The sequence below is a fragment of the Pteronotus mesoamericanus genome, unplaced genomic scaffold (genome assembly GCF_021234165.1).
Source record: "Pteronotus mesoamericanus isolate MK-2021 breed Mesoamerican mustached bat unplaced genomic scaffold, CSHL_Meso_final scaffold_54, whole genome shotgun sequence".
NCBI lineage: Eukaryota > Metazoa > Chordata > Mammalia > Chiroptera > Mormoopidae > Pteronotus > Pteronotus mesoamericanus.
The window spans coordinates 28,255,712-28,283,659 of NW_026555321.1; the positions used below are offsets into that span (position 1 = coordinate 28,255,712).

General features: G+C 39.5%; 2 protein-coding genes across 3 annotated transcripts in view; one reads left to right on the forward strand and one right to left on the reverse strand.

Annotated features, from left to right (window-relative positions):
- XPC (XPC complex subunit, DNA damage recognition and repair factor) overlaps positions 1–7,571 on the reverse strand; it is a 36,099-nt gene extending 28,528 nt beyond the window's left edge. For both annotated transcript variants that reach the window (XM_054595769.1, XM_054595768.1), the window contains exons 1-2: positions 7,352–7,571; positions 840–1,035 (exon numbers count right to left, since the gene is read on the reverse strand). In XM_054595769.1, the coding sequence (XP_054451744.1) occupies positions 840–1,035; positions 7,352–7,454 (299 nt within the window). In that variant the 5' untranslated portion in view covers positions 7,455–7,571. The remainder of the gene's footprint in view (positions 1–839; positions 1,036–7,351) is intronic.
- An 86-nt stretch (positions 7,572–7,657) lies between these two features.
- LSM3 (LSM3 homolog, U6 small nuclear RNA and mRNA degradation associated) lies at positions 7,658–27,210 on the forward strand. The gene is made up of 4 exons (XM_054595852.1): positions 7,658–7,766; positions 9,906–10,016; positions 15,032–15,127; positions 26,903–27,210. Exons 1-4 carry the CDS (start codon positions 7,746–7,748, stop codon positions 26,981–26,983), a joined length of 309 nt encoding a protein of 102 aa, XP_054451827.1. The 5' UTR covers positions 7,658–7,745; the 3' UTR covers positions 26,984–27,210.
- Positions 27,211–27,948: the final 738 nt, after the last annotated feature.

The following is a 27,948-nucleotide window of genomic DNA, read 5'->3' on the forward strand; positions in this document are numbered from 1 at the left end:
AGACTAAATAGTTGCTAATGTGTAATACTGACCTTCCTTGTCTTATGCTGGGGTTACTTCCCAACGAAACCATCCTAAATTGAAATTATCTTAAATCTGGCCCTGACTGGTGTGGCTCAGTGGGTTGGGCATCGGCTGGCAAAGCAAAAGGTTGCTGGTTCAAGTCGGCATCAGGGAACATGCCTGGCTTGCCCGATAGAGGGCGTGCGAGAAGCAACCAATGTTTCTCTCACACATTGATAATAATGTATCTCTCCCTTTCTTTCTCCTTCCCTTCCTCTCCCTCTAAAAATAAATAAATATTTTTTTTTTAAAAAAGAAAATATCTTAAGTCTGTAGATGGCTTCTGATCTGCATCTTCAAGATGGAAGAAAGCACTTCAGGCAGAAGGAGCATATAAGCACAACTCAGAAGTAGCCAAGTATGAGCATGTGCTGAGTGAATGATGGGAAGTTCAGCTGGGTGGGAGGAAAGTGTGCTCGAGGAGAGTAGTATGAGAGAAACCTGGAATGGCAGGTAAATATTTTTTATATGTAGGATCTCTAAGTAACAGAAAGAACACAGGACCAGGAGTTGAAGACCTAGGTCTCAGCTGGTTTTTCCCACTATCTGTGTAACCACAAATAAATCACTTTTCTGCAAGCTGTCACTGTCCTCATCTGAAAACTTTGGGAGGCAAAGTATTCAATCACTAAGATTCTTTCTAGCTGTAACTAGCAGTCTGAGCTCTATCTAGAAGAGCTTAAAGATCCAATCTTTTCCATGGATCCTAGCAACAAGCAAAAAGAACAGGTTTTATTAATCACACTTTCCTGACAGGAACAATCAAAACCTCTCACCTGAAATTTTCCGCATCACTGAAGTCTTCATCCTTTACAACCTTGAGGTTTTCGGATTTAACAGTTACCTTGGCCACTTTCTTTTTTGCTAGACCATCTGCTGGGCCCCCAGGATCATTGCAGCCCCTCTTCCTCTTTCCTTGTGAGGCTTTTGAGAGCAGATTCTCCTTCGGGGGTTTTTTATCTTCAAAGACATCTAGATGACCATATGGAACAGGTAAGGGACAAAAGAAACATGCAAGGGACAAGAAGAAGAGTGCCTGCAGAGTGGTTTCATGGGTAGGATCAGGAAAACTCCTCTTCTGTAACCTTCCTCCAAACCAAATCTTCATCACCAGCTCACCAAGTCACGTTCGGTCAAGAACCAGCTTTCAGCCTCTTCCCACCTTTAGTATGGTCTACACTCTGCACTCCCAGGAAAAACCATCTTCTTGTATCAGCATTTTATTCTACTCCTCGTAAGACTACAGAGAGGCTACCATATGACTTGAATAAAACCTAACTTCGAAATCTTAAATTCCTGTGAATATGCAGCAAGAAAAATACATCAACCCATTGACTAACCCCTTGCTTATTTACCGCCTAAGACTATTTATTTTAGGGATAACCCTCTCCTAGTGAAATGTTCCAAGTTCATAAACACAAGCAAGTTTTACCACAACCTTATTTCTACTAAAAGTATTTCCACTATATTTCAAAATCAAACTCTGGCCCAGGTTGGTGTGGCTCAGGAGGTTGGAGCATTGTCCCGTAGCCAAAATGTTGCGGGGCGGGTTCAATTCCCCATCAGGACGCGTGCCTGGGTTGTGGGTTTGATCCGAGGTGTGGGTGTGTGTGGGAGTCAACCAACTGATGCTTCCTTCTGGCATTGATGCTTCTCTCTCCTTTCCTCTCTACATAAAGCAACGAAGAGAAAAATGTCCTCTGTTCAAAACAAGTACTTTTTAAAACCTTTCCAAGCTAACCCAAATGGCACTTAGTACACCAACTATCTCAGCAAGCTTGATGCTGGAATAAGATAGTAGTGATTACCTCTACTTTCTTAATTATTTTTTTGTTAAAGACAAATATAAAAATACTTAAGATGTTGGTTTTAGTTAAATTAGGGTATCTAAAACTATGGTCTGCTTAATATATTAATTTTTAATGAATAAACAATTTATAAATACCTTAGCAGTAAAGGATTTTTTTCTATTTTGCAAATCCATTCATAAAAAAAGTCTTGAATCTGAAATAAATCATTTTCCTTTGCCTGACTCTGCCTCAATTAATTTTGGAAAACAGTAATACTCTCACCTAAACTGAGGTTCCAGAGGAGCTTCAAAATTAACCTAATGTAGCAAATGAATTCATTCCTTTCATTTATGGTTTGTCCTGCTGACTCTTTTGGGTTATTTCTATTCCCCAAGAATTTACTTTCGCATGGGAAAAAGACTCTCTCCTTTGAGCTAAATATTGGATTGGCCAAAAAGTTTGCTGAGTTTTTTCCATATGGTGGCTCTAGTAGTGCTTAGTTGTCCTGAACTTCATTCGAAACAATTTTGTTAGCCTGTATTGTGACAGCTGTCATATCGGTGTGCATTAAAAAAAAACTTGATCAAATTCAAAATTGGTGAATTTTTGTTTAGCTGTTTGAATACTGAAGATGAGAAGAAAATATGCAACATTTTCGGCACATTATGCTTTATTATTTCAAGAAAGGTAAAAATACAACTGAAGTGCAAAAAAGATTTGTGCAGTGTATGGAAAAGGTGCTGTGACTGATCAAAAGTGTCAAAAATGGTTTGCAAAGTTTCTTGGTACTACTGACATTTTGGTAAAATAATTCTTTGCTGTGAGGCTGTCTTATGCATTGGCAGACGTTTAGCAGCACCGCTGGCCTCTACCACTAGAAGCCAATAGCGGGAGATAGCCAACATACTCAAAATATCCAAATCAATAAAGTATTTGGTGAAAATGAAAAATGTGCCTTTTATCTTATGGAAAAAAACTAAACAGACTTTTTGGCCAACCCAATAAAGTGATAACTTAATTTTAATAAACTTTACATTATAAGGGCATTTGTTTCAATGCTAGGTAAAAATCACTGATTCAGTTCTGCTTCTTTCAAATGTTTTATAGAAGGAATTTATGCGTTCCCATGGTTTAAACATTTCAATGGAAACACAAAATATTCCAAAATTAGTTATGTTATATAGAATCTAAAAACAGATTTCCTATTCCATGCCAGAAGCTGTTTAAAGGTTTATGACTTAACAGTTCTGTATCTTACAATGGTCTTTGGCTCTTTGCTAATAAGCAGAAGCAAAATACTTCATTTTTACTGATCTAAAAATGCAGGTGGGAGGATACTTCAGAGGCACCGTTTCTTTCTCCAACTTATTTGGTTGCTTAAAAGGTACAGCTGTATACTTTCAGGCTTTGAAGAGAGGAGTAGAAGAGTTAAAAGTGGGGAAAGGGGGACAAAAAACTGATTCAAATAATATTCATACTATTGTTATTCATAACTAAAAATTACAATAATCTAAATGTCTAACTATGAGATAATCATTAATTCCAGTACAGTCACACAGTGAAATATAATTATCTTTTAAGACAAAGGAAAATGATTTAGGACAAAACGTTAAGCATGCAAAGTTGTTTTTATAATATGGTTTCTATTATACAAAACAACACAAACTAGAAGGAAATACACTGGGTTGGCCAGAAAGCTCGTTTGGCTTTTCTCCATAAGGTGGCTCTAGTAGTGCTTAGTTGTCTTTAACTTCATTTGAAACAATTTTGTTAGATTGTCATGTAAGTGTGCGCTACAAAAACGCTTATTAAAATTGGTGAATTTTTGTGTAGCTTTTTTAATACTGAAGATGGAAGAAAATACACAGTATTTTTGGCATATTATGCTTTATTATTTCAAGAAAGGTAAAAACAACTGAAATGCAAAACAAGATTTGTGCAGTACATGAAGAAGGTGCTGGACTGACTGATGTCAAAAATAGTTTGAGAAGTTTCGTGCTGGAGATTTGTCACTGGATAATGAGCCACTGCTGTGTAGACCATTTGAAGTTGACAGCAATCAAATCCAGATGCTAACTGCAAGCAATCAACATTATACCGTGTAGGAGACAGCTGACATACTCAAAATATCCAAATCAATAAAGTTACTGGTGAAAATGAAAAATGTCTTTTATTTTACGGAAAAAAACCTAACAGACTTTTGGGCCAACCCAATACCATTATTTAGTGATGGTTATTTCTGCATGGTAGAAATAGGGATGATTTTCTTCTCTATTCTTTGTGGGGGTTTTTTGGTCCCAGAGAATCTAGAGGCTATTTTCCAGGACTCCCCATGACCTAGGGCTATCTAATATGGATAACCTGCCCCCATGAACTCAATGTGGTTCGTTTAGCAAGGCAGGAATTACCAGTGTGGTGTGCTTGGCCATCGGTGGAGATTTAATAAGAATACCTGCTTACATGCGCCAGCTGCATCTCATAGCACTTAGAATAAAATACAAACTCCTTAGCTTGCTCACCAAACTAAGGGCTATGCCCACCTCTCTCACCTTAATTCCTGCTACTCACCCTTGTATCTATGATCTAGACAACTGGCCAAGCTCATTCCCTCCAAGAGTCTTTATTTTTATTTATTTATTTGTTTGTTTATATAATTCTTTTTAAATTGAATTTATTGGACATTGGTTATTAAAGTTACATAGGTTTCACGTGTATAATTCTATAACACATCACCTGTATATTGTATCATATTTTTATCCTAAGAGCCTTTAAACGTTCCCTCTGCTTAGATCTCTTTTCCCCCAAAGCTTCCTAGGAATGGCTTCTTCAAGATATTCAGTGACTGGCTCAAAAATGTCACCTCTTCACAGAAGCCTTCTCTGACCATTGATCCTGACTTGGCTGCCTTTTCCCAAGCCTCATGTCAGTTTTATCTCAGTAACCTATTTTACTTTCTTCATAGCTCTTATCACCACGGGAATTTATTTTTAACTTCTTACTGTCTGTCCTACCTACCCCTCCCCAAAGATTATAAGCTTCATGAGATGTAAGAACCTTGCCTGTCTTGTTCATTACTATAATTTCATTGCATGCACTGAGGTATTGTAGTGTAGACTATTGTGCTATTAGAAACAACAGTCCAAACCACAACCATAACAAAGGTTCTAGCTCTTCAGACCCTGGAAGCTGCTTTGGGAAATAACTGCTAGCTCCCTTGGCTAGCAGAGTGTTGTTTGTCCTGCCCCCCCAACCCCCACACCTGGGGACATTTTTTTTCATTGCTTTTAAAGAGAGAGCAAGGGTGAGAGAAACACTGATTCGAGAGTAAAGCATCTACTGGCTCCTATATGCGCCCACACTGTCGATAGAACCCACAACCCAGGTACGTACGTGCCCTACCAGGAATTGAATCCGCAACCTTTCAGTTCTGGGACAATGCTTCAACGGAGCCACACCAGCCAAGGCTGGCTAGCAGAGTATGAGTTAAGCTTGGGTACATCCTTATCTATGTTTACACTGAATTGGTATGAGCTAGCCCAACTGACTACATAACAAGGACCATGCCGAGAACTTTATATGCTGTCTCACTGAAAAATCACAACCATTTTGCAAGGTAGTATTATGTTTCACAGACCAGGTTCAGAAAGGCTAAATTATCTGTCCAAATTAATTCACCCAAGTGCATATATTGACTGAGTGTGGAGCTATATATATCAAGCTGGTGCCTGGGTAAAGTGTTTAGCTGGAGGAAGTGCTACCCAAGCAGGCAACAGTTCCGTCAGATTAAAACTTTTAATTTTTTAATTGCCACACATTCAGAATACATTCCTTCTGGCTAGAATACCAACCCCACGCTCACAGCCTCCTTAAAGCCACAGATCAAACAACTCCTTCAGAGAGCATTTCCCAATATTATCTTCAGACACACTTGATTATTCCTTTGGAAGCCACAAAGCCATGTAACTTCTCCCATGACACCGCACTCTGCCTTGGATATTTTTGTGAATGTCAACAGTATAATACTTTAAGCTCCTCCAAGAAATCTCAATCTTCCATGTCACCTAGTTGGTACTCTGAAAATAGTCAAATGTTGCACCCCTGCTGGTTACCTAGTCTAATCTATTACCTAGTTATTTCACAAATCCCTCTACAGCATGCATTTTGCAATTATTAAAAATATTTATTGAGCCCTGGCTGGTGTGGGTCAGTGGATTGAGTGCTGGCCTGTGAACCCAAGTGTCCGGGTTTTGATTCCCAGGCTAGGGCACAAGCCTGGATTGCACGCCAGGTCCCTAGTAGGACGCGTGCAAGAAGCAACCACACATTGTTTCCCCTTCTCCCTCCCTTCCCCTCTCTAAAAATAAATACTTAAAAAAAATTTATTGAGCACTTAGTATATGTGGTAGGAGACAAGAGAGGATATAGCAAAAAATAAGATGTTTTCATGAAGCTTAAATTCTAGTACGAGGGGCAATCTAAAAGAAAGCAAATAAAATAACAAGATCATTGAGGTAGCAACAGCCAAATCATGTAGGGCCTTGTAGGATATGATAAGGAGTTTGGATTTTATGTCAAAAGCAACGGGAAGCCACAGAAAGGTTGAAATAGGAGCATGTTATGATTTTTTTTTTTTTTTTTAAGATCATCACTTGCTTGGGCTGCTGGGTGAATTATTGCAGGGGGAGGAACGGGAGTAGGGAGACCCGTAAAGGGGCCATTGCGGTTGTTCAACTAAAAAATGATGGCTTGGGCAAGGGAAGGGGTCATGGAAATAAATAGAAGTGGAGAGATTTGAACTAGAGGTCTGAGGCTGAAGTGACAAGACTTGCTGACCGACTGGATATTTGTGTTTAAGTAAAGAGGTGTTTGCTTTAACTAATAGGTGAAGGGATCATTTACTGAGATGGGAAAAAGTGGGGAACAGGCAAATTCAAAGGGGAAAAACCAAGAGTTTTGCTTTGCCCATGACTAACATAAGAAGCCTATTTGATATCCACGTAGTCAGGCTGGATCCAAATCTGAAACTATGGGGTAAACTAGGGGGTGAGATTTAGCTAAAGATAATATTCTGGGAGTCAACACAATAAACAGCACTGTTTGTCCTGGTCCACTGTCTTCTGGGGACACAAAGTAACTGCAATGTCTCTTCCTTACTCAGCCCTTTGCATCTACCAGGAGGTTTGGCTTTATGTTGTGGGCAACAAGGAGCAGGAGAGGCTACGCAGAGGGTGTTCGTGGTTAGTTTGGGTTTCAGTTGAACCGCTCAAAGCGCAACGCTCCTCGCGTGAGGACAGAGGCAGAGCATACTCGGGGAGGACCCGGAAGCAGCAAAAATACCTGCCTCCGGCAACGTCGTCTCCGCGAAGTTGCGCGGAGAGCAGTCTCCGCCCCGCAACTCCACGGGATGGAATTACCAGCTCCCCGCACCCCGGCACTCGGGGCCTGCTGGCGGATCTCCTTCAGCATCTCCCCTAAGCCCGGCTTGGCCTCGCTCTCACCTGCCTCCTTCTCCTCACGCCGGGCCGTGCTCCTGCCTTTGGTCTTCTGGCTGCGCGGTTCGTGTCCCCGCGGCTCCTTGGCGGCCGCCCGCTTCCGGGCCATCACGCCCGGGTAAGACTACTTTCTCGATTGACCCAGGAGACCGCGGGAAGTTGCACGAGGTGGCTACGCCCCAAGGTGGGAAGATGTCTGACCACGCCCCTGCTTTTTTTACACCAACCCCACGCCCCAAGCTGAAGCTCCGCCCCAAATAACCAAATACAAACCGCTGGAAGCTAGAAGGGGCAGAACACCTTATTTTTACTTCCGGTGCATTGCGTTCTCAGTGTTTCCGGAGGTTGGAGAGGCTCGAGTGATAACGCGAGAGTCGGGAAAGGGCGCAGGGTTTGAAACATGGCGGACGACGTGGACCAGGTGAGTGTTTATTGAGGAGCTCGTGAATAGCGGCATCCTCACGCCAACTGGCCCTGTTCGGCTCTGCATACCAGGGCTGCTTTCTGTAAGCTTATAGGAAGATAGGCTGTCATGCCGCCTGTCTCTGGGTCGTCAGGGCCTTGAATTTTGCCTGAGGCCGTGAAGTCTGTTGGAAGTCCGCCTGAAAACTAGTTTCTCCGCCCGCTCTTTCTCTTCTCTGAGTTTCACATTTATGTATAGGGTGCGAATAATTATTTTTACCTTCCTCACAGAACTGTCGGGATTCTAAAAGAAAGCGTGATGATAAAGTTAAGGAGTTTGATCATTACTGAGCGCAACCATTATTATTCTTTCGACAGATACTTTGTGAACATCAGCTTTGTATGGTTAAACACGATTCTAAGCACCAGGGACATCGAGATTGTCCCCATTCGGAGATTGTGTTATGGAGAAGGATAAATAAAAAATGAACATAAATATGTGCGATATATAGGAACTGTGATGTGGTATGAAGGAAACAAACAGGGAGCTGGTTTACAAAAGAACTGGTAGTCCTACAGGCTTTCTCACGCACTCTCCCTTCATCCCAAAATACTCTTCCTCAGGTATTGTTGTGGATCAGGCCACAACTTCTACTGAAATCTCATCTCATCAAAGAGGACTTCTTTGGCCTCCTACATAAAATAGCACTCTCCACAGTCTGCACCCCCCACCCCCGCCATAACATGTTATTTGTTCGTATTACAAGCTTTGTTTAATGTCTGTCTCCTGTACCCCCCAACTCCCCGCCTATATGAATTTCTTAAGAGCAGGAGGTTTTGTTCACTCGTCTGCTCTTGGGATTTAGAACACTGCTGGAAACACTCAACACATTTATTGAGTGAATTAATTGGATGATCAGGGAGGCCTCTTTGAAAAGGTAATATTTAAGGCTACAGATTGAAAGGGCATCCCAGTTGAGTCTGGCATCCCAGACTGAGGCTAAAGGAGCAGTAGGCCTCTGTCATACGTATATTACAGCATTATAATTATTTATATGCCTCCTTGGACTAGAATGAGCTCCTTGAGAGCAGGGAGTGACTTCTGTATCGTTGTAACTTAGTTGTTAGTTGGGCCTTAACAAACACCTGTTGAACTAGGGATGGGGACCAGTTGAGTCCAAGGTTTGTTTGTTTTTTTTTCTCTCCTCTCATCTAGCCTTTTATGGCTGCAGAGCCTGTAATGTTTAGTCACCTTCCTCCACTGGCTTTCTATACTCACTGAAGAGGCTCTCCCTGAATAATTTTATCAACTCTGCTGGCTTCAGCCATCCCTTCCACATGGATGACCCCAAGCCATCCTGGCCCTGATCTCTCTGACACCTGTTTCTGAGGATTCTTTAATCTAAACAATGACAACCATTTATACGTACTTTCTTTTTGCCAGGTACTATTTGAAATACATTATATACATTAGCTAATTTAATCCTCATAAGAATCATGAAAGGAAGATGGTGGCTTCCTCATTTCATAGCCAAGACAGCTCAGAACTAGAGATGGCATAATTTTTAATCTCAGTTTGTAAGTTTGAGAGTCAGGCTTTGCCCTCATATTGCCCGGCTCCAAAACCAGTGCTTTTGGCCAGGATTCTGTACTGCCTGATGAATTTATTTTTCTTACTGGCCATCGGGCACCCTAAAGCAGCCTGTCTTGTACTGAACTCATGATCTTCCCTTAAACCTTCATCTCTGCTTAGCATGCTGACTACTGTGTAGTAGTCATTAAGTGAATGTATTTCAAATTACTAAATGATATTTGACATAGGCTAACATCCCTGAGAGTGACTCCCTATACCATTAAGTTGGGTCAGGAAGTTTGGATTTTTAGGGAACAAAGTACAGTCATTATATTGCTGTATAACTTATTAGCCCTCATTTGTATAGCATTTACTTTGTGCTAGGTACTTTTCTAAATGTTAATATATGTCATTTAAGCCTCACAAACAGTATTGGGTATGTACTATTGTAATCCACATTTTACAAATTATGAGGTGACTAAACAGAGGAGTTATGTTATTTGCCCACAGTCACACAGCATAGCATTGATTTGAGCACTACCTTCTCTCTAGTAATTATATTACTAAGCCTGTTTCTTTTATCAGCAACAAACTACCAATACTGTAGAAGAGCCCCTGGATCTTATCAGGCTCAGCCTGGATGAACGAATTTATGTGAAAATGAGAAATGACAGAGAGCTTCGAGGTAGATTACATGTAAGTAAATTTATTAAATTACCTTGAAATCATTATTTTCTTGTCATCTCTCTATTCTCACTCCCTTCAAATGTAAAAAATGTTCACCATTGAAGTGCATTTTGAATGTAGAGGAGAGCGATGTGGAAGGTTGCCTGTATTTCTATAAGTCAAATCAAACTAATTTATTCATATTTTTAACATTTTTCTCTTAACAGAAATGATGTGTTTCTTTTATTTTTTCCTTCTGTTTATTTGCAAATAATGTTTCTTCATTCTTATTTAAGTGTTCTTTAAATTATTGACATGCATAAGTTTGTGTTTTCTTGTGAAAAATATTAAACAGCACAGAAGTACGTAGAGTAAATGTTGAAATCCCACTTCTTCTATATAGTTGGTAACCTCTATTAAAAATTGGGTGTTTGGTCTTTCAGATCTTTTCTGTATATTCACATACATATTTATATTTATGTCCATATGTATCTATTTGCACTATATATACCATCTCTAAAATAATAAATGGGACCTTGCTATAAATATTGTTAAGCACCTTTCTATTTCACTTAATCTTCCTTGGAAATCATTGATCATAAGTGCATATAAATCCTTATTGTTTTTAGTGCTTACATGGCATTTTTTATTTAAATCATTTTTTATTTTTTAATTACCATTGACATACAATATTAGTTTCAGATGTACACCATACCTAGTTATTAGAATATTATTGACTGTATTCCCTATGCCATACTTTACATCCCCATGACTATTCTGTAACAACCAATTTGAACTTAATCTTGTCACCTTTTTCATCCATTCCCCAAATTCCCCTCCCATCTTGCAGCTGTCAGAATGCTCTCTGTATATGAGTTGTTTTTGTTCTTCCTCTTTATTTTGTTTTTTAAGATTCATTTGTTGATAAGTATTTATTGCCATTTTATTGTTAACATTTGTGATCATTTTTTTTCTTCTTCTTAAAGAAGACTGACATTTCATGTATACTGGTTTGGTGGTGATTAACTCCTTTAATTTTCCTTGTCTAGGAAGCTCTTTATCTAAATGATAGTTTTGCTGGGTAGAGTAATCTTGGTCGTAGGTCCTTGCTTTCCATCATTTTGGATATTTCTTGCCAATCCCTTCTGGCCTACAAAGTTTTTGTTGAGAAATCAGCTGCCAGTCTTATGGGAGCTCTTGTGTTGGTAAATAACTGCTTTTCTGTTGCTGCTTTTAAGATTCTCTCTTTGTCTTTAACTTTTGCATTTTAATTATGATGTATTTTGGTGGGGACTCTTCGTACTCCTTGGACTTGTATGTCTATTTTCATCACCATGTTAGGCAAGTTTTTTTGTCATTTTTTCAAATAAGTTTTCAACTTCTTGCTCTCTTCTCCTTCTGGCATCCCAATGATGTGAATGTTAGTATGCCTGAAGTTGTCCCAAAGGCTCCCTGCACTATCCTCATTTTTCTTTTTTTTGGGATTTTTTTTTCTTTTTGCTGCTTCAGGTGTTTTTGCTTCTTTATATAACTGATTTGATTCTCAGCTTCATCTCTTCTATTGTTGATTTTCTGTAAACTATTCTTCATTTCAGGTAGTATAATCTTCATTTCCGACTGATTCTTTTTTATGGTTTCAGTGTCCTTTTTTATGATATTGAAGTTCTGAGTTCAACTACTCTTCCCCTAAGTTCACTGAGCACCTTTATAACCAGTGTTTTGAACTCTGCATCTAATCGATTGCTTGTCTCTGTTTTATTTAGTTCTTTTTCTAGAGTTCTGTTCTTTTGGGCATTTTTCTTTGTCTCCTCATTTTGAAAACTTCTGGTGTTTTTTCTATGTGTTAGGTAGAGCTGCTCTGTCTCCCAGGCTTGGTAGAGCAGCCTAATGCAGTAGGTGTCTACAGGATCCAGTGACACAGCCTCCTTGATCACCCAAACTGGGCACTCCAGTTGTTTCCCCCACCGTATGTGGGCTGTATACCCCTTCCTCTTGTAGTTGAGCCTTGATTGCTCATCAGTGGGAGAGATTTACCCCCAGGTTGATTAGCTGCAAGGACTGGCTCGAGGGGTCTGCCCCACAGAGCAGGACTTACTTCAGCGCGGCTCTGGTGCCTGCTGAGTCTGCCCTGTGAGTGTGTGGTTGGGTGGTGTTTCAACATGGTCTGAAGCTGTCCACCGGGAGTGCTGGCTCTGGCGCCTCCAAGGAGGTTGAGGTGAAGGTCCGCAGCCACCTGTGTTCTGCCCCAGGCCATCTGGCATGAGCTACATGGTGATCTGCACCTGGCTGCTAGTTGTGCGGGGCTCGCAGGTGACCAGGAGAGACCAAGCTGCAAACCATGGCCGGTTGCTACTAGTGCCAAGCCTGGGGCCATTTAGTGAAAGGGACAGGGCAGCTGAGGCCAGATAGCGCTTGTTTGAGAGATTTTAGGAAAGTCTGAAGCATGAGCCAAGACAGGCCATTTGTATGGAAAAGCCACTGGAAACAGCTTGGGTGGGCCCCCAAGTTTGGTGGGTTGGGGCCTCAGGGAATCAACAGGGCAGGGCAAACAGTGTGAGCCAGGTTGATGGAGTCTCACATATGGCACTTGCCTGCTGGCTCTAGGGGGAATGCTCGTCAAATGAACAATAGCCTCTGCCAGCACTTTTGTCTGGGAGAAAGCTGTCCTCCCCAACTTTTGCTCTGATGCCAAATACTTCAGTTCTTCCTCGAATGTTCCTGGTGCCTTTCAGTCTACTGCACTAGTGCTGGAGCTCAGAAAAAGAGTGAGTCAGAGTAACTCTGTCTGTGGGCCCTCTAAGAGAAACTGCCCAGGACTCCAGAAGCCGTCGCCTCACTCAGTCTCACTTTCTGCTGGTTTTCAAATCCAGGAGTTAGGGGGACTTCTCTTCCCAGCACTGGGACCTGGACTTGTGGGTCTGGTATGGGTCTGGAACCCCTTGCTCCTCTCCTCGGTGAGGGACATCTGCAGCCAGCATGTCCCTTGTGATTTTTTTTCTGCTACACATGGGTATGGGAATAGCCCCTTCCGTATCTCCGCCCCTCCTACCGGTCTCCATGTGGCTCCTTCTTTAATTCACTTGTTGTAGGATGTCTATTCAGCTAGATTTCAGGTGGTTCTGAATGACGGTTATTCAGTAGTTTAATTGTAATTTTTATATGGTTGTGGGAGGATGTGAGTACCATGTTTACCTATGCTGCCATCTTGACAGGAAGTTACATGGAATTCTTTATATGGCAGTAGTGATATTTAGATTGTTTTCCATTTTTTGCTACTTATTGCAGCATTTTTATACATTTTTTTTGTGTATATCTGCAGATATTTTTATAGGATTGGTGCCTTGAAGTGGTTCCATTTATTCATAGAGAAACTAAAGGTTTTGCCTCGTGTTGACAACGTATTACTTTCCAGATTGTGTCGCTTTTATTATTGCCATTCTACCCTAAAGTGATTAAAAATAGCTAAGATCTATTGAGGTTAATTATTTCAAGTTTTTTGTATATAATATATATCCCATTTAATCTTTATAATAACCCTATGAGAGTAGATACTAAATATCCCTGTTTTGTAGTTGAACTCAGGCTCATAAAGGTGAAGTTACTTGCATACGGTGTCACAGCCATAAAGGGAGGGCCAGAATATGAACCTAGAATATGAAGTCTGACTTCAGCCTCATTTTTAAGAACTATGATTCTTCCTCCTATAAAACCTAAAGGTAAAGAACCTGCTATTCTTGGAAAGGAAGTAGGGACCTAGGGAGACATTAGCCTTAATATACAGCTAGCCTTAAGGGAAGAGGAACCCTAGGAAATGAAATAGTAGCAGCTTTGCCAAGAAAAAGAGAATTGAGCTTAATCACATGTGCCAGGCAGTGGCATATGGAGAGACACTCTGGGACAGACATGTTGCCTTAACTCTTTGGAGCTTCTCAGTTCCCTATGTAGAAATCCCAGTGTTTCTATATTGAACAGCCCCCAACCTTTTGTTTGTTTTCTGGCCCTAATCTATAGATTTTTGCTCTTGTTAGTGTCCTCTGCCTGGCAGTCCCCCATGTGGCTGATTGAATACTTTGATTTTGATGTGAGTTAGTAAACCATTTAACACTTGGTTAAAAGTGAGTAAAGTAAGTGGGTTCCGAATAAGGCCCCTGGAGGTTCACCTTTTAGTAAAATCCTTGAGCTTTGGAGCTTGGATTCAAGACATCCCTGAATATCTGTATTGCAGCATTTATTGATTGAGTCCACAGGTGCCAAACACAGCTAGTTCTGGGCAGGGTACTGCTTTACTTACATTACCTTACGGTGTTTAGTTTAGGACAGGGAGGATTGAATGATAGTGCCCTATCCCTTTAGGAGACTATAATGCCATCATCTTAGCAATTAAACAAAGGATTTTATTTCCTTTACTGTATCTTTCTTGTCACACTATTAAAGATGGAATTGAAAGAAGCCTAGCCCTGGCTGGTGTGTCTCAGTTGGTTGGAGCATCATCCTATAGATCAAAAAGTCATGGGTTCAATTCCTGGTCAGGGCACAAACCCAGGTTGTGGGTTCGATCCCCAGTTGGGGTACATATAAGAAAACAACCAATCAGTGTTTCTCTTTTTATCTCTCATATTGATATTTCTCTCTCTCTCTTCCTCTTTCTGTCCCTCCCTCCCTTCCTCTCTCTCTAAAAGCAATGAAAAAAGTCCTGAATGAGGATAAAAAAAGTCTGATGAATTTGCTATTTTTGTAATTAATTATTATAAATGATGTAAGTGCTTTGGATAAAAAGTATGGCGAACACTTTATAAAGAATTTCAAATTATTTTAAGTAAATTCATTTTTGACCATTTAAACAGTTTTGTATTTTTATCAGGTCAATTCAGTTATTGTTGGAAGTGATTTGAAAAGAAACAGAATATTTATACACCAAGATTTTTATTTTCATGTAAAAGTTTGTGGTATAAGTATACTTGTAATTGAGCCATTTGCATATTGTAAGCCCTGTTCATTGTTTCTTAATTTTATAAATTTCTTGATTCCTCACCCTTCCTCTTCAGGCTTATGATCAACATTTAAATATGATATTGGGAGATGTAGAAGAAACTGTAACTACTATAGAAATTGATGAAGAAACATATGAAGAGATATATAAAGTAAGTCATGTGATTCTATTTATTGTTTTTAAAGTGCCAATTGTTCTTAATTGCGAACAGCTTAATGTTTATGGAAAGCTTGTCATGTTTTGACACCTACTCACGGACTCAGTGGAGTGTAGCAATTAAAAGCAAAGTCTTTGGGGTCAGACAGACCTGGCTTCTAGCACTGGCTTGGCCACTTCCTGCCTGGAGTATTTTGGGCAAGGGAGTTAACTTTGCAGACTTGAATTCCCCATTGGTTAGCAGGAATATTACCACTTACCTCATATGGTTGTCAGGATTCAATGAGATACGACAGTGTAAGATGTCTGTGTGCTAATATGTAGCAGTAATACTGGATAATGTTCTTTTGTTTGATGTGGATTTGATCTATTTAATAGAAACTGAAACAGACATTTAAAAATATTAACTCATTAAAAATAATAAACCTATTATATTAATATAAGTATCATTTTTATGAACACTATATTTTCTTAAAATATTTAGAAGTGTCTTTGTTTCACATTTTTTGCAAGTCTCTTTATTGCCTGGCTTAATTACGTCTAGTCTCTCACATCTTTTTTCCTGCATTTAATGCGTTGTGATATGTCACAATTGAAGAAAATTCAGTCTCACAGATAGATAGTTTTGGGGGAGGGTATTTTTTGTGGATACGTACCTTTGATGCTGTCTTCAAACTCAAGAGTGGTAGTTTCTTAAAGGTTAGTTTGCAGTGTGGAATCTGAAACCATGTTAATGAATTTTTCATGCTCTTGTTATATGCAAATTCACTGGTCTACCTTGCACCTTGAATGGATCTTTTACACATGCATGGTTTTAGAACATCAAACACTGGTCATTTGGAAAATATTAGTTCACTGAGTTACGCATATCTTCCAAATGTTGGCACATTTTATTCTTCAGATATTAAAAACCCCACATTTGTTGTTAAGTCTCTTAAGTACTGGGAAGCCAGTCTCTGGTCCTTCTAGAGCATAACAGTTTAAACTTGGATTCAAATATTGACTCCCTTGCTTACCAAATATAGTTGTACCAAATTACCCATGTGTCTGGGACTAAGTTTCCGTAACACAGCCTTCAGATTAACAACAGGTACATAGTAAGTGTTCAAATGTTTGCTTTTGTTGGTTTTGTAGTTCAACTTTATCATGGCTTTGCTCCTCCTTCAACCAGCCCTGACTCTTTTGCTAGTTTTCTTTCTTTCTCTCTCTGAACATGGGCTTTATTTTTTATTTGCATTTTTCCCCCTCAAAGATGTCATTCAGTAACTATTTTATGTTATAAGCCATGAGTCTGTAACAGTAATTGGTACAACATAAGAGCTTGGGCTCTTAAAAGATCTGGGTTGAAATCCTGGCTGCTAGTGATGAGTTATGTGACCGGTTTGGGCAAGTTATAGAAACTTTCTAAGCCTTGGGGACTTCCTCTGTAAAATGCCAACAACTGTGGCTGCCTCCCAGGATTATATATAATAGGATGCACTGAATTTGGTGCATGGAAAGCTAGTGGCATGTTGTGATAGGTGATCATTATAATTATGGATAAATCTGTCTTCACTTTCTTTCCTTTTCTGAGCTTCACTCTTATTTCCAACATTCTTATTGAAATTCTCCTCTTTGGATGTTGTCTCAAACCTAGTACATCCAAAACTAAACTCCTCGTGTTCTTTACCTTCAAAAATTCCTTCCTTCTGTTTATGATTTTCTCAATTATTAGATCATAAATCTCAGAATCTCCCTTTCACTACCACTGATCAGTAACTACTTCATTTGATTCTTTATCCATGTTGAAATGTATCATTGCTTTTCTTTTTATTACCATGACCCTTGCTCAGGCACTTTTCTTCATGTCTGCCTCCTGTCCAGCCTGTGCATGACTGGCTGCTGAATTGTCTTTGAACAGTGCTTTCATTTGTCGCAGTCATGCTTAGAGACTTATTTAAGGTATTCTATGGCCTATAGAGCAAAGCTTAAGTTCAGGCTAGGTTAAGACCCTCCATAGTGTGCGTGTAACTTTCCATTCTCCATTTTGATGACTCTAGCCAAGTTGGTCTTCTCTCTGATGTCAGGGTGTGCCCTCTATAGTTCTACTTCAGTCTTTTCCCATATTTTATCTAGGTGGACTGCCTTGCCTTTTTCCTACAAAGCCTGATTCAAGAGCCAGCTCATCCCTACCTCTTCAGTGGTACTTTCCCTGACCATCTTGATCTTCTTTCCACCTTTGGTCATTTCCTCTTTTGGTTGGATCTTCTAACCCTTGTCACTTTGAGCTGACACTGATCTTATTTACTTTTTCACTTGTATATTCTTTTCATTTTGTGAACTGTTTGACAGCAGAGACCAGGATATTATTCATTCTCTTCCCCATAGTGCCTTGTCATCTCTGGGCAGTAAGTGGATGGTTGGGTTGTTAGAGGGGTATGGAGTAGGGGAGGGAGGGAGATGATGAAGTATAGTCTTAGAGAGACGAGGTGCCTACTATTAGTTGAGTTTTAAAATTAACTGGGAAGTAGAAATAGCATGAATAGATGAAAAAATTACATTTTAAGAATTCATTTTAAAATAATTTCAACTTCTGGTATATAACTTGCTAACTAGTTTTATTAGGCTGTTAACGTTTTGCCTTTTTCTTTATTTTTATTTTTCAAGAGAGGGGAAAGGAGGGAGAAAGAGAGGGAGAGAAGCATCCATGTGGATTGATTGCCTCTCATACGCCCCTCGCAGGGGACCTGGCTGGCAACCCAGGCATGTGCCCTGACTGGGAATCAAACCAGCGGCCTTTCCATTTGCAGGCCTGCACCCAATCCACTGAGCTACACTAGCCAGGGCACATTTTGCCTTTTTATTTATTTTATTTGAGGATGTTTGTATGTCTTTTTTCTAAGATATGACAGTGTTATGGTTTGTAACAGTAAGTCAACTTCTTTCCATACTTGATGAGAGGATTGACTACCAGCCCTTAGATTCCATTCATATGTAAAAATCTCTAGTTCTGTACTGAATAATGTTGGGAGAAAACACCTGCACAAATTGAATTTGGAGGGAATACTTTGAGAACAAAAAAAGAAATAAAGTTACAGAGAAAATATTTACTTATTCAGGAAGCTAATTAGAAGGGAGCAGGTGAAGGAAATTAGTATGTCTTGAATAACTGCTGTATGCCAAAGCTTTGCATGTTTTATCACATTTAATCTCCCAGTAACACTGAGCTCAGTGATATTTCCATTTTCTGGCTGAGGAAACCAAGTTCAACTAGGAAAAAATATGGTAGGGATTTCAAACCTGTGTCTAGCTGGCTTCAAAGCCTGCAGGGCTCTTTGTATTAGGGGCTGGAGTTCAGACTCATTGATGATGGAATTGGTGGACAGTGAAATCTCACAAGTTAGTAAGATAGCATTTAAGTTCTTGGCTGAGCTAACATGAGTAGATTGAATACAAGAGATTATCACATAAATCTCTAGAGTCTGGCAAGCATGCTTGGTTCCTGCCACTGTGGGCTTTAAAATCTAATTTGTAAAGTGCCTAGTAACAGAAGAATTTCAGACACCTTGAACATGAACAATGAGGCAAAATATCTTAGGGAGTATGCACTAGATAGGAGAAAGTGTTCTACCATAATGTAAACCTATTCTAATAGTAGACAAGTGGAAATGTGTGAGGTTGGAGAACTAACCTTTCCTGAATGCCTGCTGTGTGTCAAACACTGTGCTATCCATTTTATATGTATTATATTTAATTCTAACAGCCCAGTGAAAGGGGCCTGGGTTAAAGCTAATATGCATTGCTATCTCTGTGAAATTGTGTGGTATTTCCCAAACTTATATAACCATAGTACTTTTTGTTTTAAGAATACATATTGCTGCATAACAAATCACCTCAAAACTTAGTGGCTTAAAAGCACACATTTACTAGCTCACAGTTTCTGTTGGTCAGGTGTCCACGCACCCCTTAACTGGGTCCTGTGCTTCAGGGTGTCTCATGAGCTGCGCAAAGGCTGAGGTTTCACTGAAGGCTCAGCTGGGGATGTTCTGCTTCCAAACTCACTTTTTGGTTGTTGGCAGGATTTAGTTCCATGAAATTGTTGAACTGAGAGCCTCAGTTCTTTGCCATATGGGCCTGTACCACCACCTGGCAACTAACTTTATCAGACCCAGCAGGAGAGCTGGCTAGCAAGGTGGAAGTTACTATCTGTCATGATGGTGACATCTCATAGCTTTTGCAGTGTTCCATGGTTAGAAGCAAGGCACTAGTTGAAACCCACCCTCAGAAGGAAGGGATTACACAAGGGTATAAACACCAGGAGGCAGGGATCATTGGGGGCATTCACGGAAGCTGCTAACCTTGGAAAATGCTGCCACGTTCCTTTTTGTTCACTGGATCTCCAGAAGACTATAATTGAATTAATGGAGAATCATTACAGAGTAAGTGAATTCCTATGAAGATAAGGGAAGAAACTTTTTTAGTTCAGAAACATTACCACTGAGTAAGGGGTTTGAATGAAATAGATCAGTTGTTTTGGTGAGCACAGACTACTTCACTAAACTGTCCTAGAACTAGATGCACCTTTTACAACTTGAAGGAAACCACAAGGAAGTACTGCTGCATAGTAGCAGAAAACAGACTTAATGGCATTTGTTTCTCTGAGAGTGATTCTTGAACCAGGAGTATTGGCATTACCCATTGATTGTATTAGAAATGCATATCATGGGTCATATCTTGACCTACTAAATGAGAATCTCTAGGCACGGAGCCCAGGGAAAGAGTTTTAAGAAGCTGTTTAAGAGGTGATTCTAAGGCATCTTAAAATTTGAGAACCACTACCCTGAGAAAGTATTATCTAGTGAAGAATTAAGTAAATTCAGGGATGACAGATAACTATATTGGAATTTAATATACTGTATTTATAAGTATTACTTGAATTTAGTGTTAGGGGTTCTTCAAAACCAAAGAAGCTCATAAAACATAGGGTGTTTTTTATGTTTGGGTTTTTTGGTTTTTTTTTTTTAACATTTTAAAAGGGTTATGAAAACAACAGCGGTTACTAATATTTTATGCCTGGCTGAGCCAAGACCCCACATCCTGCTCTGTCTGCTAAGACATGATTCTCAGTCTTGAGTCAAGCTGTAAGACCTCTAAAAGCCAAAAAACATTATAAAATCCCTTGCAGATAAAGGGTGGCTGGTCATATTTGCAGGTCTTGATGGCTGGGGCTTGGAGACAAAAATAGGAACTTCCCCTTGTAAGACACCTGGAGCAAATAAAAGCTACTATCAAAATGTAACAACCACTATCATCTCTGCTCAAAACAGAAGATTCCATCAGTAGAACCCATTTGTGTTAGGTAATATATTAACAAGATCCCTAAACAGCTACTCTGGGAAGTTGTTTTCGCCCCCAAAATACTAAACTCCTATTTTGAAACACCTCACATAGTCTTTGTCATTATTGGTCTCAATGGAAAGAAATTCAGAATTTTTTAATCTCTTGTACTTAAAAAAACGGGGGGGCTTTTTTTTTTCGCTGAGCATAAAAGTAATGCATATTCACTAACAGACTTTAGAAAAGACAAAAGCAATACAAGAAAAATAAAAACTACCCATCCCACCAACCAGAAATACCCACTGAAAATATTTTCTGGTATTTCCTTTCAGTCTTTCTTGTTGCTTTTCTTTTCTTTTTTTCTTATTTAAAGTTAACATGGACACAATCATAATGTAGCAATTCTAAGATGCACTTTCTTTTTCATACATTTTAGCATCTCCAAAATGGATTTGTATCTCTCAGATGATCTAGGAAGGTTTGTGTCATTGTTTAATTGGAAGCATTTTTTCCTTTTATAGCTGAACTGAAGTTTACAAATGATGATGTCTTAAATGTGATGAAATATAGAATATATTATTTTAACAATTTTTTAAGTTCTCAGTAGAGGATATGTTTTTATTGATTTTAGAGAGAGGAAAGGGGTAGGGAGAGACAGAGGGAAAGGGAAACATCGATGTGAGAGAGAAACAGTGATCAGTTGCATCCTGTCCACACCTTTACTGGGGATCAAACCTATAACGTAGGTATGTGCCCTGACCAGGAATCAAACCCACAGTGGTGTTGGTTGCTGGATGACACTCCAACCAACTGAGCCAGAATTGTATATTTCAGCCAGGGCAAAATATACAATTTACATTCTACTTTTTTCATGTGACATTAATCTAAAAATTTCACCATGGAAATCGACTCTCCATAAACGTTTCCACTCTCTTGTCTTGGATTCTGCTTGTGACAGAAATTAATCCTTCTCAACTGTCATGTCCATTCTTATGGAGAGAGGAACAGTGCTGCTCACTCCAGATTTGAAGTGAGCTGACACGGAATCTACCTCTTTTAGCCTTGTTCCAGTCAGCTTGTAGTGGGGTTCCTCCTGAAACTGAAGGTGGTGTGTGTCTGCACATGTGCATGTCTCTGAGTGGAGTGTCTAACAGATTTTCTGAGCAGTCACTGACCTCCGTAAAGATTCACGACTGCTGCCTTTGAGGGCCATTCAGCTTTGCACACTGCCAAGTGCACACGGTCTGCCCGGCTCCCAGACGTGCAGCTGCAGAAGGGAAGCAAAGTTTATTTAGTTAATGAGATTTTTTTGGCATTGCCATAATTTATTAAATAAAATCTTTGGATAAATGAAAATACTTTTCTCATTTCAACTGTAAAGAAAAAAATTTCTTCTCTAGAAAGTGTAGTATGTCATTGTCCATACACAAGGTTTATTTTCTTGTATAAAGAATTTTAGCTTGTAGGATTTTTAGATGTATATGTGATAGTTTCACGTTGTGTGTAAATGTATATTAACTGTAGATGTAGAAAAAGGAAAGATAGTGATACTGTGGGGAATACCTGTAATCAGTTTTATTCAGCAACATGGGAAACAAACGCTACACTCTTGGTATGTGTCTCCAAGATAGGAAATCAGACTAACTTGTTCCTCAGTTGGACCCATTTTATGTTTTTCTCTCTCTCTTTCCTCTGTTGAAATCACTAATGAACATCAACATTACCAAAACAGGGAGACTCACAGACCATATAGGAGTTTTTCCATAACTTAATGATTGCTTTCTGAATAATTAACTTGAGTACTGACTCGTTAATGGGATGGTTGATAGCAGTTATTCTTACTCTTTTGGCTCTCAGCCCTCCATAATTAGTGTGTCTGTTTTACTTAGTAAACTGCTAAAGTTCTGTCTGTATTACTTGGGCCCAGCTTAATTTTCATCTGGCCATCGTGTTTACCACCTTCCTTCAGCAAACTCCTCCAGCTTTGACTCAGCAGCTTCTGCTGGGGATGTTGTTGCCCTTTTGTAGCTGAGCCACCTTGCTCCCTCTGCTTGCAGCACCCTCCCTCACCGCACAGACCTTTGCCCGTAGGCCTCTAGACAGCATCAGAGATTTCTCTTAGACTCTTCTCTAAATGGGCACTGTCTAACAGAACTATTTACAACAGTGGATATGTTCTAAATCTCCAGTGTTTGATACAGTAACCGAGCCATATGTGGCTATTTAGCACTTGCAATGTGCTGGCATGACTTAGGAGCTGGATATTTAATTTTAATTTTAGTTTTATTTTTAACTACCTGCCCAAATTTCATATTGGACAGAGCAACTCTAGGCCAGCTCCCTCATATGGAAGGAATTCTCTCTTTACAAATTTCCCCATTCAGGAGTAATTCTCTTTATGATCCCACTGTACACACGTGTGCACGTGCATATGTATATATGTATATGTGTATACACACACACACACATATATATCACACATTTATCACTAATACTTAACACATACCGTATTTGGTTTCTTACTTTAAATTGCTTTCAATTTAACTTTTTGAGTAGATACTAGAGTCACACAGTTTAAAAGTCACTAAACATGACAAAAATGTAATAAAAAGGTCTTCTACCCTATCCTCTGTCTTCTTTCTACCTTCACCCCCAGAGGTAATAATTATTACTGATTTCTTGAGAATTCTCAGTGTCTTTATGCATATGCAAAGGGAAATTATTCTCCTTCCCAATTTTTTGTTTTTTGTTTTATAAGTAGCATACTATGCATGCTGTTGCACAGATTGCACTTTCAACTTAGTATATCTCAGAGCTTTTTTCCATTTTCATATATAGCTTCTTTATACTTTTGGTTTTTGCTTTACAGTACTCCATTATATAGATGTACCATAAGTTATTTAACTGTTCTCCTATTGATGGACAGATAGACATTTCCAGTTTTTTGCTAATACAAGCTATCCTGCCATGAATAATTTTATCTTTTGTTTTTGTGTAATTATTCTTGTAGGATAAATTCATTCTCTCTCTATTTTCATTTCTGGAATGGGGATTCTAGGAGGACAGATTCAGGTTTTATTCATCTGTGCATCTGATGTTTGTCATAGTACCTGATGCGTAATGGAAAGAGATCACACACTCGCACACCGCTCCTCCCACTCCCATGTATGACAGGGGCAAGGCTTGGAGCTGCAGTGCTTGGCAATGGAATAAACTCTTCTGTTTGAAACTAATTGATTCAATCTGAGACTAAATCTAAAGTCCACCCATATAAACGTAAATGTATATATGTGTATATTTTTAAATTCTGGGCAAAATTCACTGCTTTAACTGCAAAATCCATTATTTTTGTGATACTGATTTTATAGAATTCTTTTCTTACCTAGAGAATGTAAGTTTATACACTGAACCCCTTTTTTTCTCAAAAATTATTTGTTTATAGCCTGGTCTTCTGGATGGATGATATAAACAGATAGTTCAGATTGGGTAACTCACCTCAGGGTAATTGAAAATTTACCCTTATGAGCCCTGGCTGGGTAGCTCAGTTGGTTAGAGTGTCATCCAGATAAATCAAGGGTGTGAGTTTGATCCCAGGTCAGGACACATGCAGGTGTCAACCAGTGAATGCATAAATAACAACAGATTGGTCTTTCTCTTCCTTCTCTCTCTGAAATAAAAAAATGAAAACATTTAAAAAAGAAAAGAAAGTTTACCCTTGTGGACCTGTTGACTAGACTCTGGAAACAAGTACCCCCCAAACATTTAATAGCTTAGCACAATTGAAGTTTATTTCTTGATCACATCATTGTTCTAAGCACGTTTCCTCCACACAGTCACTCAGGAACCCGGCCCCTTCCATCTTGTAGCTCTCCCTTCCCCTGGTCCTTATCATGATTCACCTCCGGCCACTGGTAGCAAGAAGAAATGGAGGAGGGTTCAGGGGTGGTTTTATGAACCTGGCCTTGAAGTGCCACATTTATCTTCTCACATTCTTTAGGCTAGAACTCAGTGATATGATCGTACCCAACTGCAAGGAAGACTGGGAAATACGCTTTAATTGTGTACCCAAGAAGGAAAGAAAAAAGAATCTTTATGAAGAACTAGCAATTTCTGCCACAGTCTGTCCCTCTGACAACCAAATATGTCTGTATACCAAAGGATTTTTAAAAAATTATCTCCATGGGAAAATGATCCTTACCAGTTCTCTTTCCCTAGTAACATGATAAAAATGGAATGCCAGCTGTTTTACTAGTAAGTATTGCTTATGGTAAAAATGTCCCTGGTTGGTAAACTGTGTGTGAACTGGGAGAGTTATGAATGAACTCTAAACGCTATTAGCCTGTAGGTTGGGGCTTCCCCAAGTGTGATGTGATACTGTAATGGCACATGCCCCTCTCTAGTGACTATGAAGCTACATTTGTGGAACTGCTACATTGTAAGAGGTACTGCTTCCTATGTGGAGTGTAGGGCAGTTAAGCCGGGGTGACTCCTGCACCACCTGGGAATTGAGCTGCCATTTGGGTAGCTAGAGAAGAGTCCTTGGAATGTTTTAACAGCTTCCACTGAGTATGCTGCCTGGCTGGCATACTGTTTTCCTTCTGTGAATCTGCGTACGCTGGTATTAGCGTGGCTATATTGAGTTTTGTGAATGTCATTGTCTGGTTGCTGTGAAGACCAACAAGAGGGGGTATTGCAGAACCTTACTTCCCACACACAGAACACACTTAAACTCTACCCCAAAAGAGGTAAGCAGGACATCCTGTTCAGAGTCTGGGAACTCCACAGGATTGGCAGTTTTCTGTCAGATCTACAAGTGGTCATGTGTGGTACAGATTGCTGTAAGCTAGAAAGGATGAATTAATTGTCATTGCCGCTCCCATATCCACTGAAGCAGAGCAGGGACAGGCTCTCCACTATAAAAACTCCTTTCGGTGAAGGAAAGAATGGGAACATACAGCAGTTACTGGTTCTTAGCATTGAGAATCCCCTGGGGAGGCATGTCTCTTCCCTGTCCCAGTAGCAGAAGAAATCCATTGGTTAGGTCAAGTATGTTTCATGTGATATTTGGTACATACTTATACTAAAACAACTCTTTTTGTTTATCTAGAATTCATGTTTAATTGGGTGACTTGTGTTTTTATTTGCTAAGTCTTGCAACCCTAATTCGGGGGTGCAGAGCTTCACTGCTGTCTTGTTGCTTATGCTGGAAGATTTAAATAGTCAAAAGCTTTTTTTATCAGCCAAGCTGTGGTTTCTTTGGCAGTGCAATTTCTTTAAAAATTAGGACTTGTATGTTTACGATCTGGTTACTTCCAATTAATTTTGTGGGCCAGGAGCCCCAATGGCTAAAAGCTTAGCCATAGCTTTTAGATGCCTTTATTTAATACTTTCTCACCAGTATTCCTGTCCCTCAAGTTAACGTTCACTACTTTGAGGCCATTTGTTAGGGTGGTTTTGAGTAGGAAGTCAATACCCTTAATCCGATCTTTGCCTCAAGACTGAGTTTAACAAAAGTTTTACTGGGCTTTGTTCCTCAAAGCTGTTTTTCCTGCTTATGTCTTTAGTGTGGGGTCTAAAAACAGTTGGAAAAACTTCTGACTCTTTGAATTCTATTTCTTGTAGTCTCTGCTTGAACACCAGCTAGTTCTTTTCCTGAATTCATCTCTTTCTTATACTCCCTGCTGAGTGCATCAGGCTAACAGCAACACCTACCAACATTTGGTTTTTCTGATCTCTTCCCCTAGGACCTATAAGTTTGGGAAGTCCTTGGGCTACTTTCCAAGTCATTGCAGTTTTACCATGTGTTTACCAAGGCATAAGAGGATTTCAAACATTCCATGTCTGTTTCATTACTGCCTGAGGCTTGATACCTAGGCTGACATCCCATGGTATCCATTTCATGCGTATGATTGCAGTAGCAACATGTAATGGCTCAGCACAATAGGATTTTATTTTTCTCCACATAACGGTCCTGAGTGCAGTTTTGGGTCAGCATAATGACTTTCTTCCAGATGCTCAGTCAGGGGCTCAGGCTTCCTTTGTCTTCCCATCCTGTGGGTTCTGCAGCAGTGGAAGGGAGACCATAGAGGGAAATTCATGGGAGGTTTATGAATTAATCAGTCACTTCTGTTTACTTCTCATTGGTTTAAAACTCAGTCTCATGGCTATACCTGGTTGCAAGGGAGCATGAAAAAATATAGTCTAGTTGTGTGCCAGGAAGAGGGAAATGGATTTTGGTGGATAGCTCCAGTCTCTGACCCAGGAAATCCAGGAAAAGTAAACAGTTAATAGCTTGGTTCTTTGTACTACAAAGGTAAGTGATCAGGTTTTTTAATCAGTTTATTTGTGTTATGATGAATCTGTTTGTTTTTTGTTTTTAAATTGCTCTCGTAAAAAAGAAACAATACTACTAAATATTTGTATAAATGTGTCCTGTTCTTTTTTCCTCTTCCAGTCAACAAAACGGAATATTCCGATGCTCTTTGTCCGGGGAGATGGTGTTGTGCTAGTGGCCCCTCCATTGAGAGTTGGCTGAAACAAAGAATTTATCCTGTATGGAAATGAGGAGACTTTGTATGATCGCATCTTTAAATGTAGAAGATATTCAAAAGAGAAACCTGCGTAAATTTTGATATTGAAAAGTGACCAAGGATTCTTCCACTCCTGAAATGAGTTGGTTTGCACACAACTCACAAATTCTTAAGCTAAATGGCATTTTTATTTTTCCCTAAGCCTTCCAATAAATGTGATCACCAAGATGCAGCCCTCTTTTTTAGGAGTTGATTTGCTCTGTTGATTGTTTTCAGACAATTTCTTATTTTTTTAAATTTAAATTAAATTTGATGTTTTCTTTTTTCTTTTTTTTTTTAAATGCAGTCTCCTGTCTTGTGAACTCTTTAAGCACACATCTTATGTTCACTGTACCTGTACACACACATAATAGTACTTCTACTATGTTTGAGGTACCAGGTTGAGTGCTGTCACTATGCTTCTTTCCCTTGAGTCTTCTGGGGAGGCAGTTGTTTAAACCAGTCACTGCAGAACAGTGAAATTAGTGCCAATGTAATAATGCATATCTTGGATGCCATAAGAGCACAAAGAACACCCAAATCAGGAGAGGGTTTGGAGTGGGGGAGATGATGTGTCATTGTAAACATTACCATTACAGGGAAATATGACACATGATTTCTGTCTGGCCTGATTTGTTTCTAAGGTTAAGCTTTACCTGGGTGGTTCAGCTTGGTCATATCTACTAATGCTACACATATTTTATGGCGCAAAGAAACCATTTTTCCCCTTGGATTACAGGCTATTAATGACGAGAGGCCTGAAACAACTTACCTCAGTGGCACTGTAAAACAGAAAGTGGCTAAAAGCAAAGCTATTTTTGTTTCCAGCTTCAGTCAGTCAGCACTTCATGGTCAAAAGATAAAGGGGAAAGTATGTGTATGTGTTACAATCTTGATCTTTATTAAGACAGTTTAGAACCTGGCATCCTTC

Excerpts from the sequence above, each read along its gene's own strand:
- LSM3 (XM_054595852.1), top strand. The coding sequence starts at position 7,746 with ATGGCGGACGACGTGGACCAG. Across the intron at positions 7,767-9,905 it reads TGGCGGACGACGTGGACCAG|CAACAAACTACCAATACTGT; the intron begins GTGAGTGTTTAT and ends TTCTTTTATCAG. Across the intron at positions 15,128-26,902 it reads CATATGAAGAGATATATAAA|TCAACAAAACGGAATATTCC; the intron begins GTAAGTCATGTG and ends TTCCTCTTCCAG.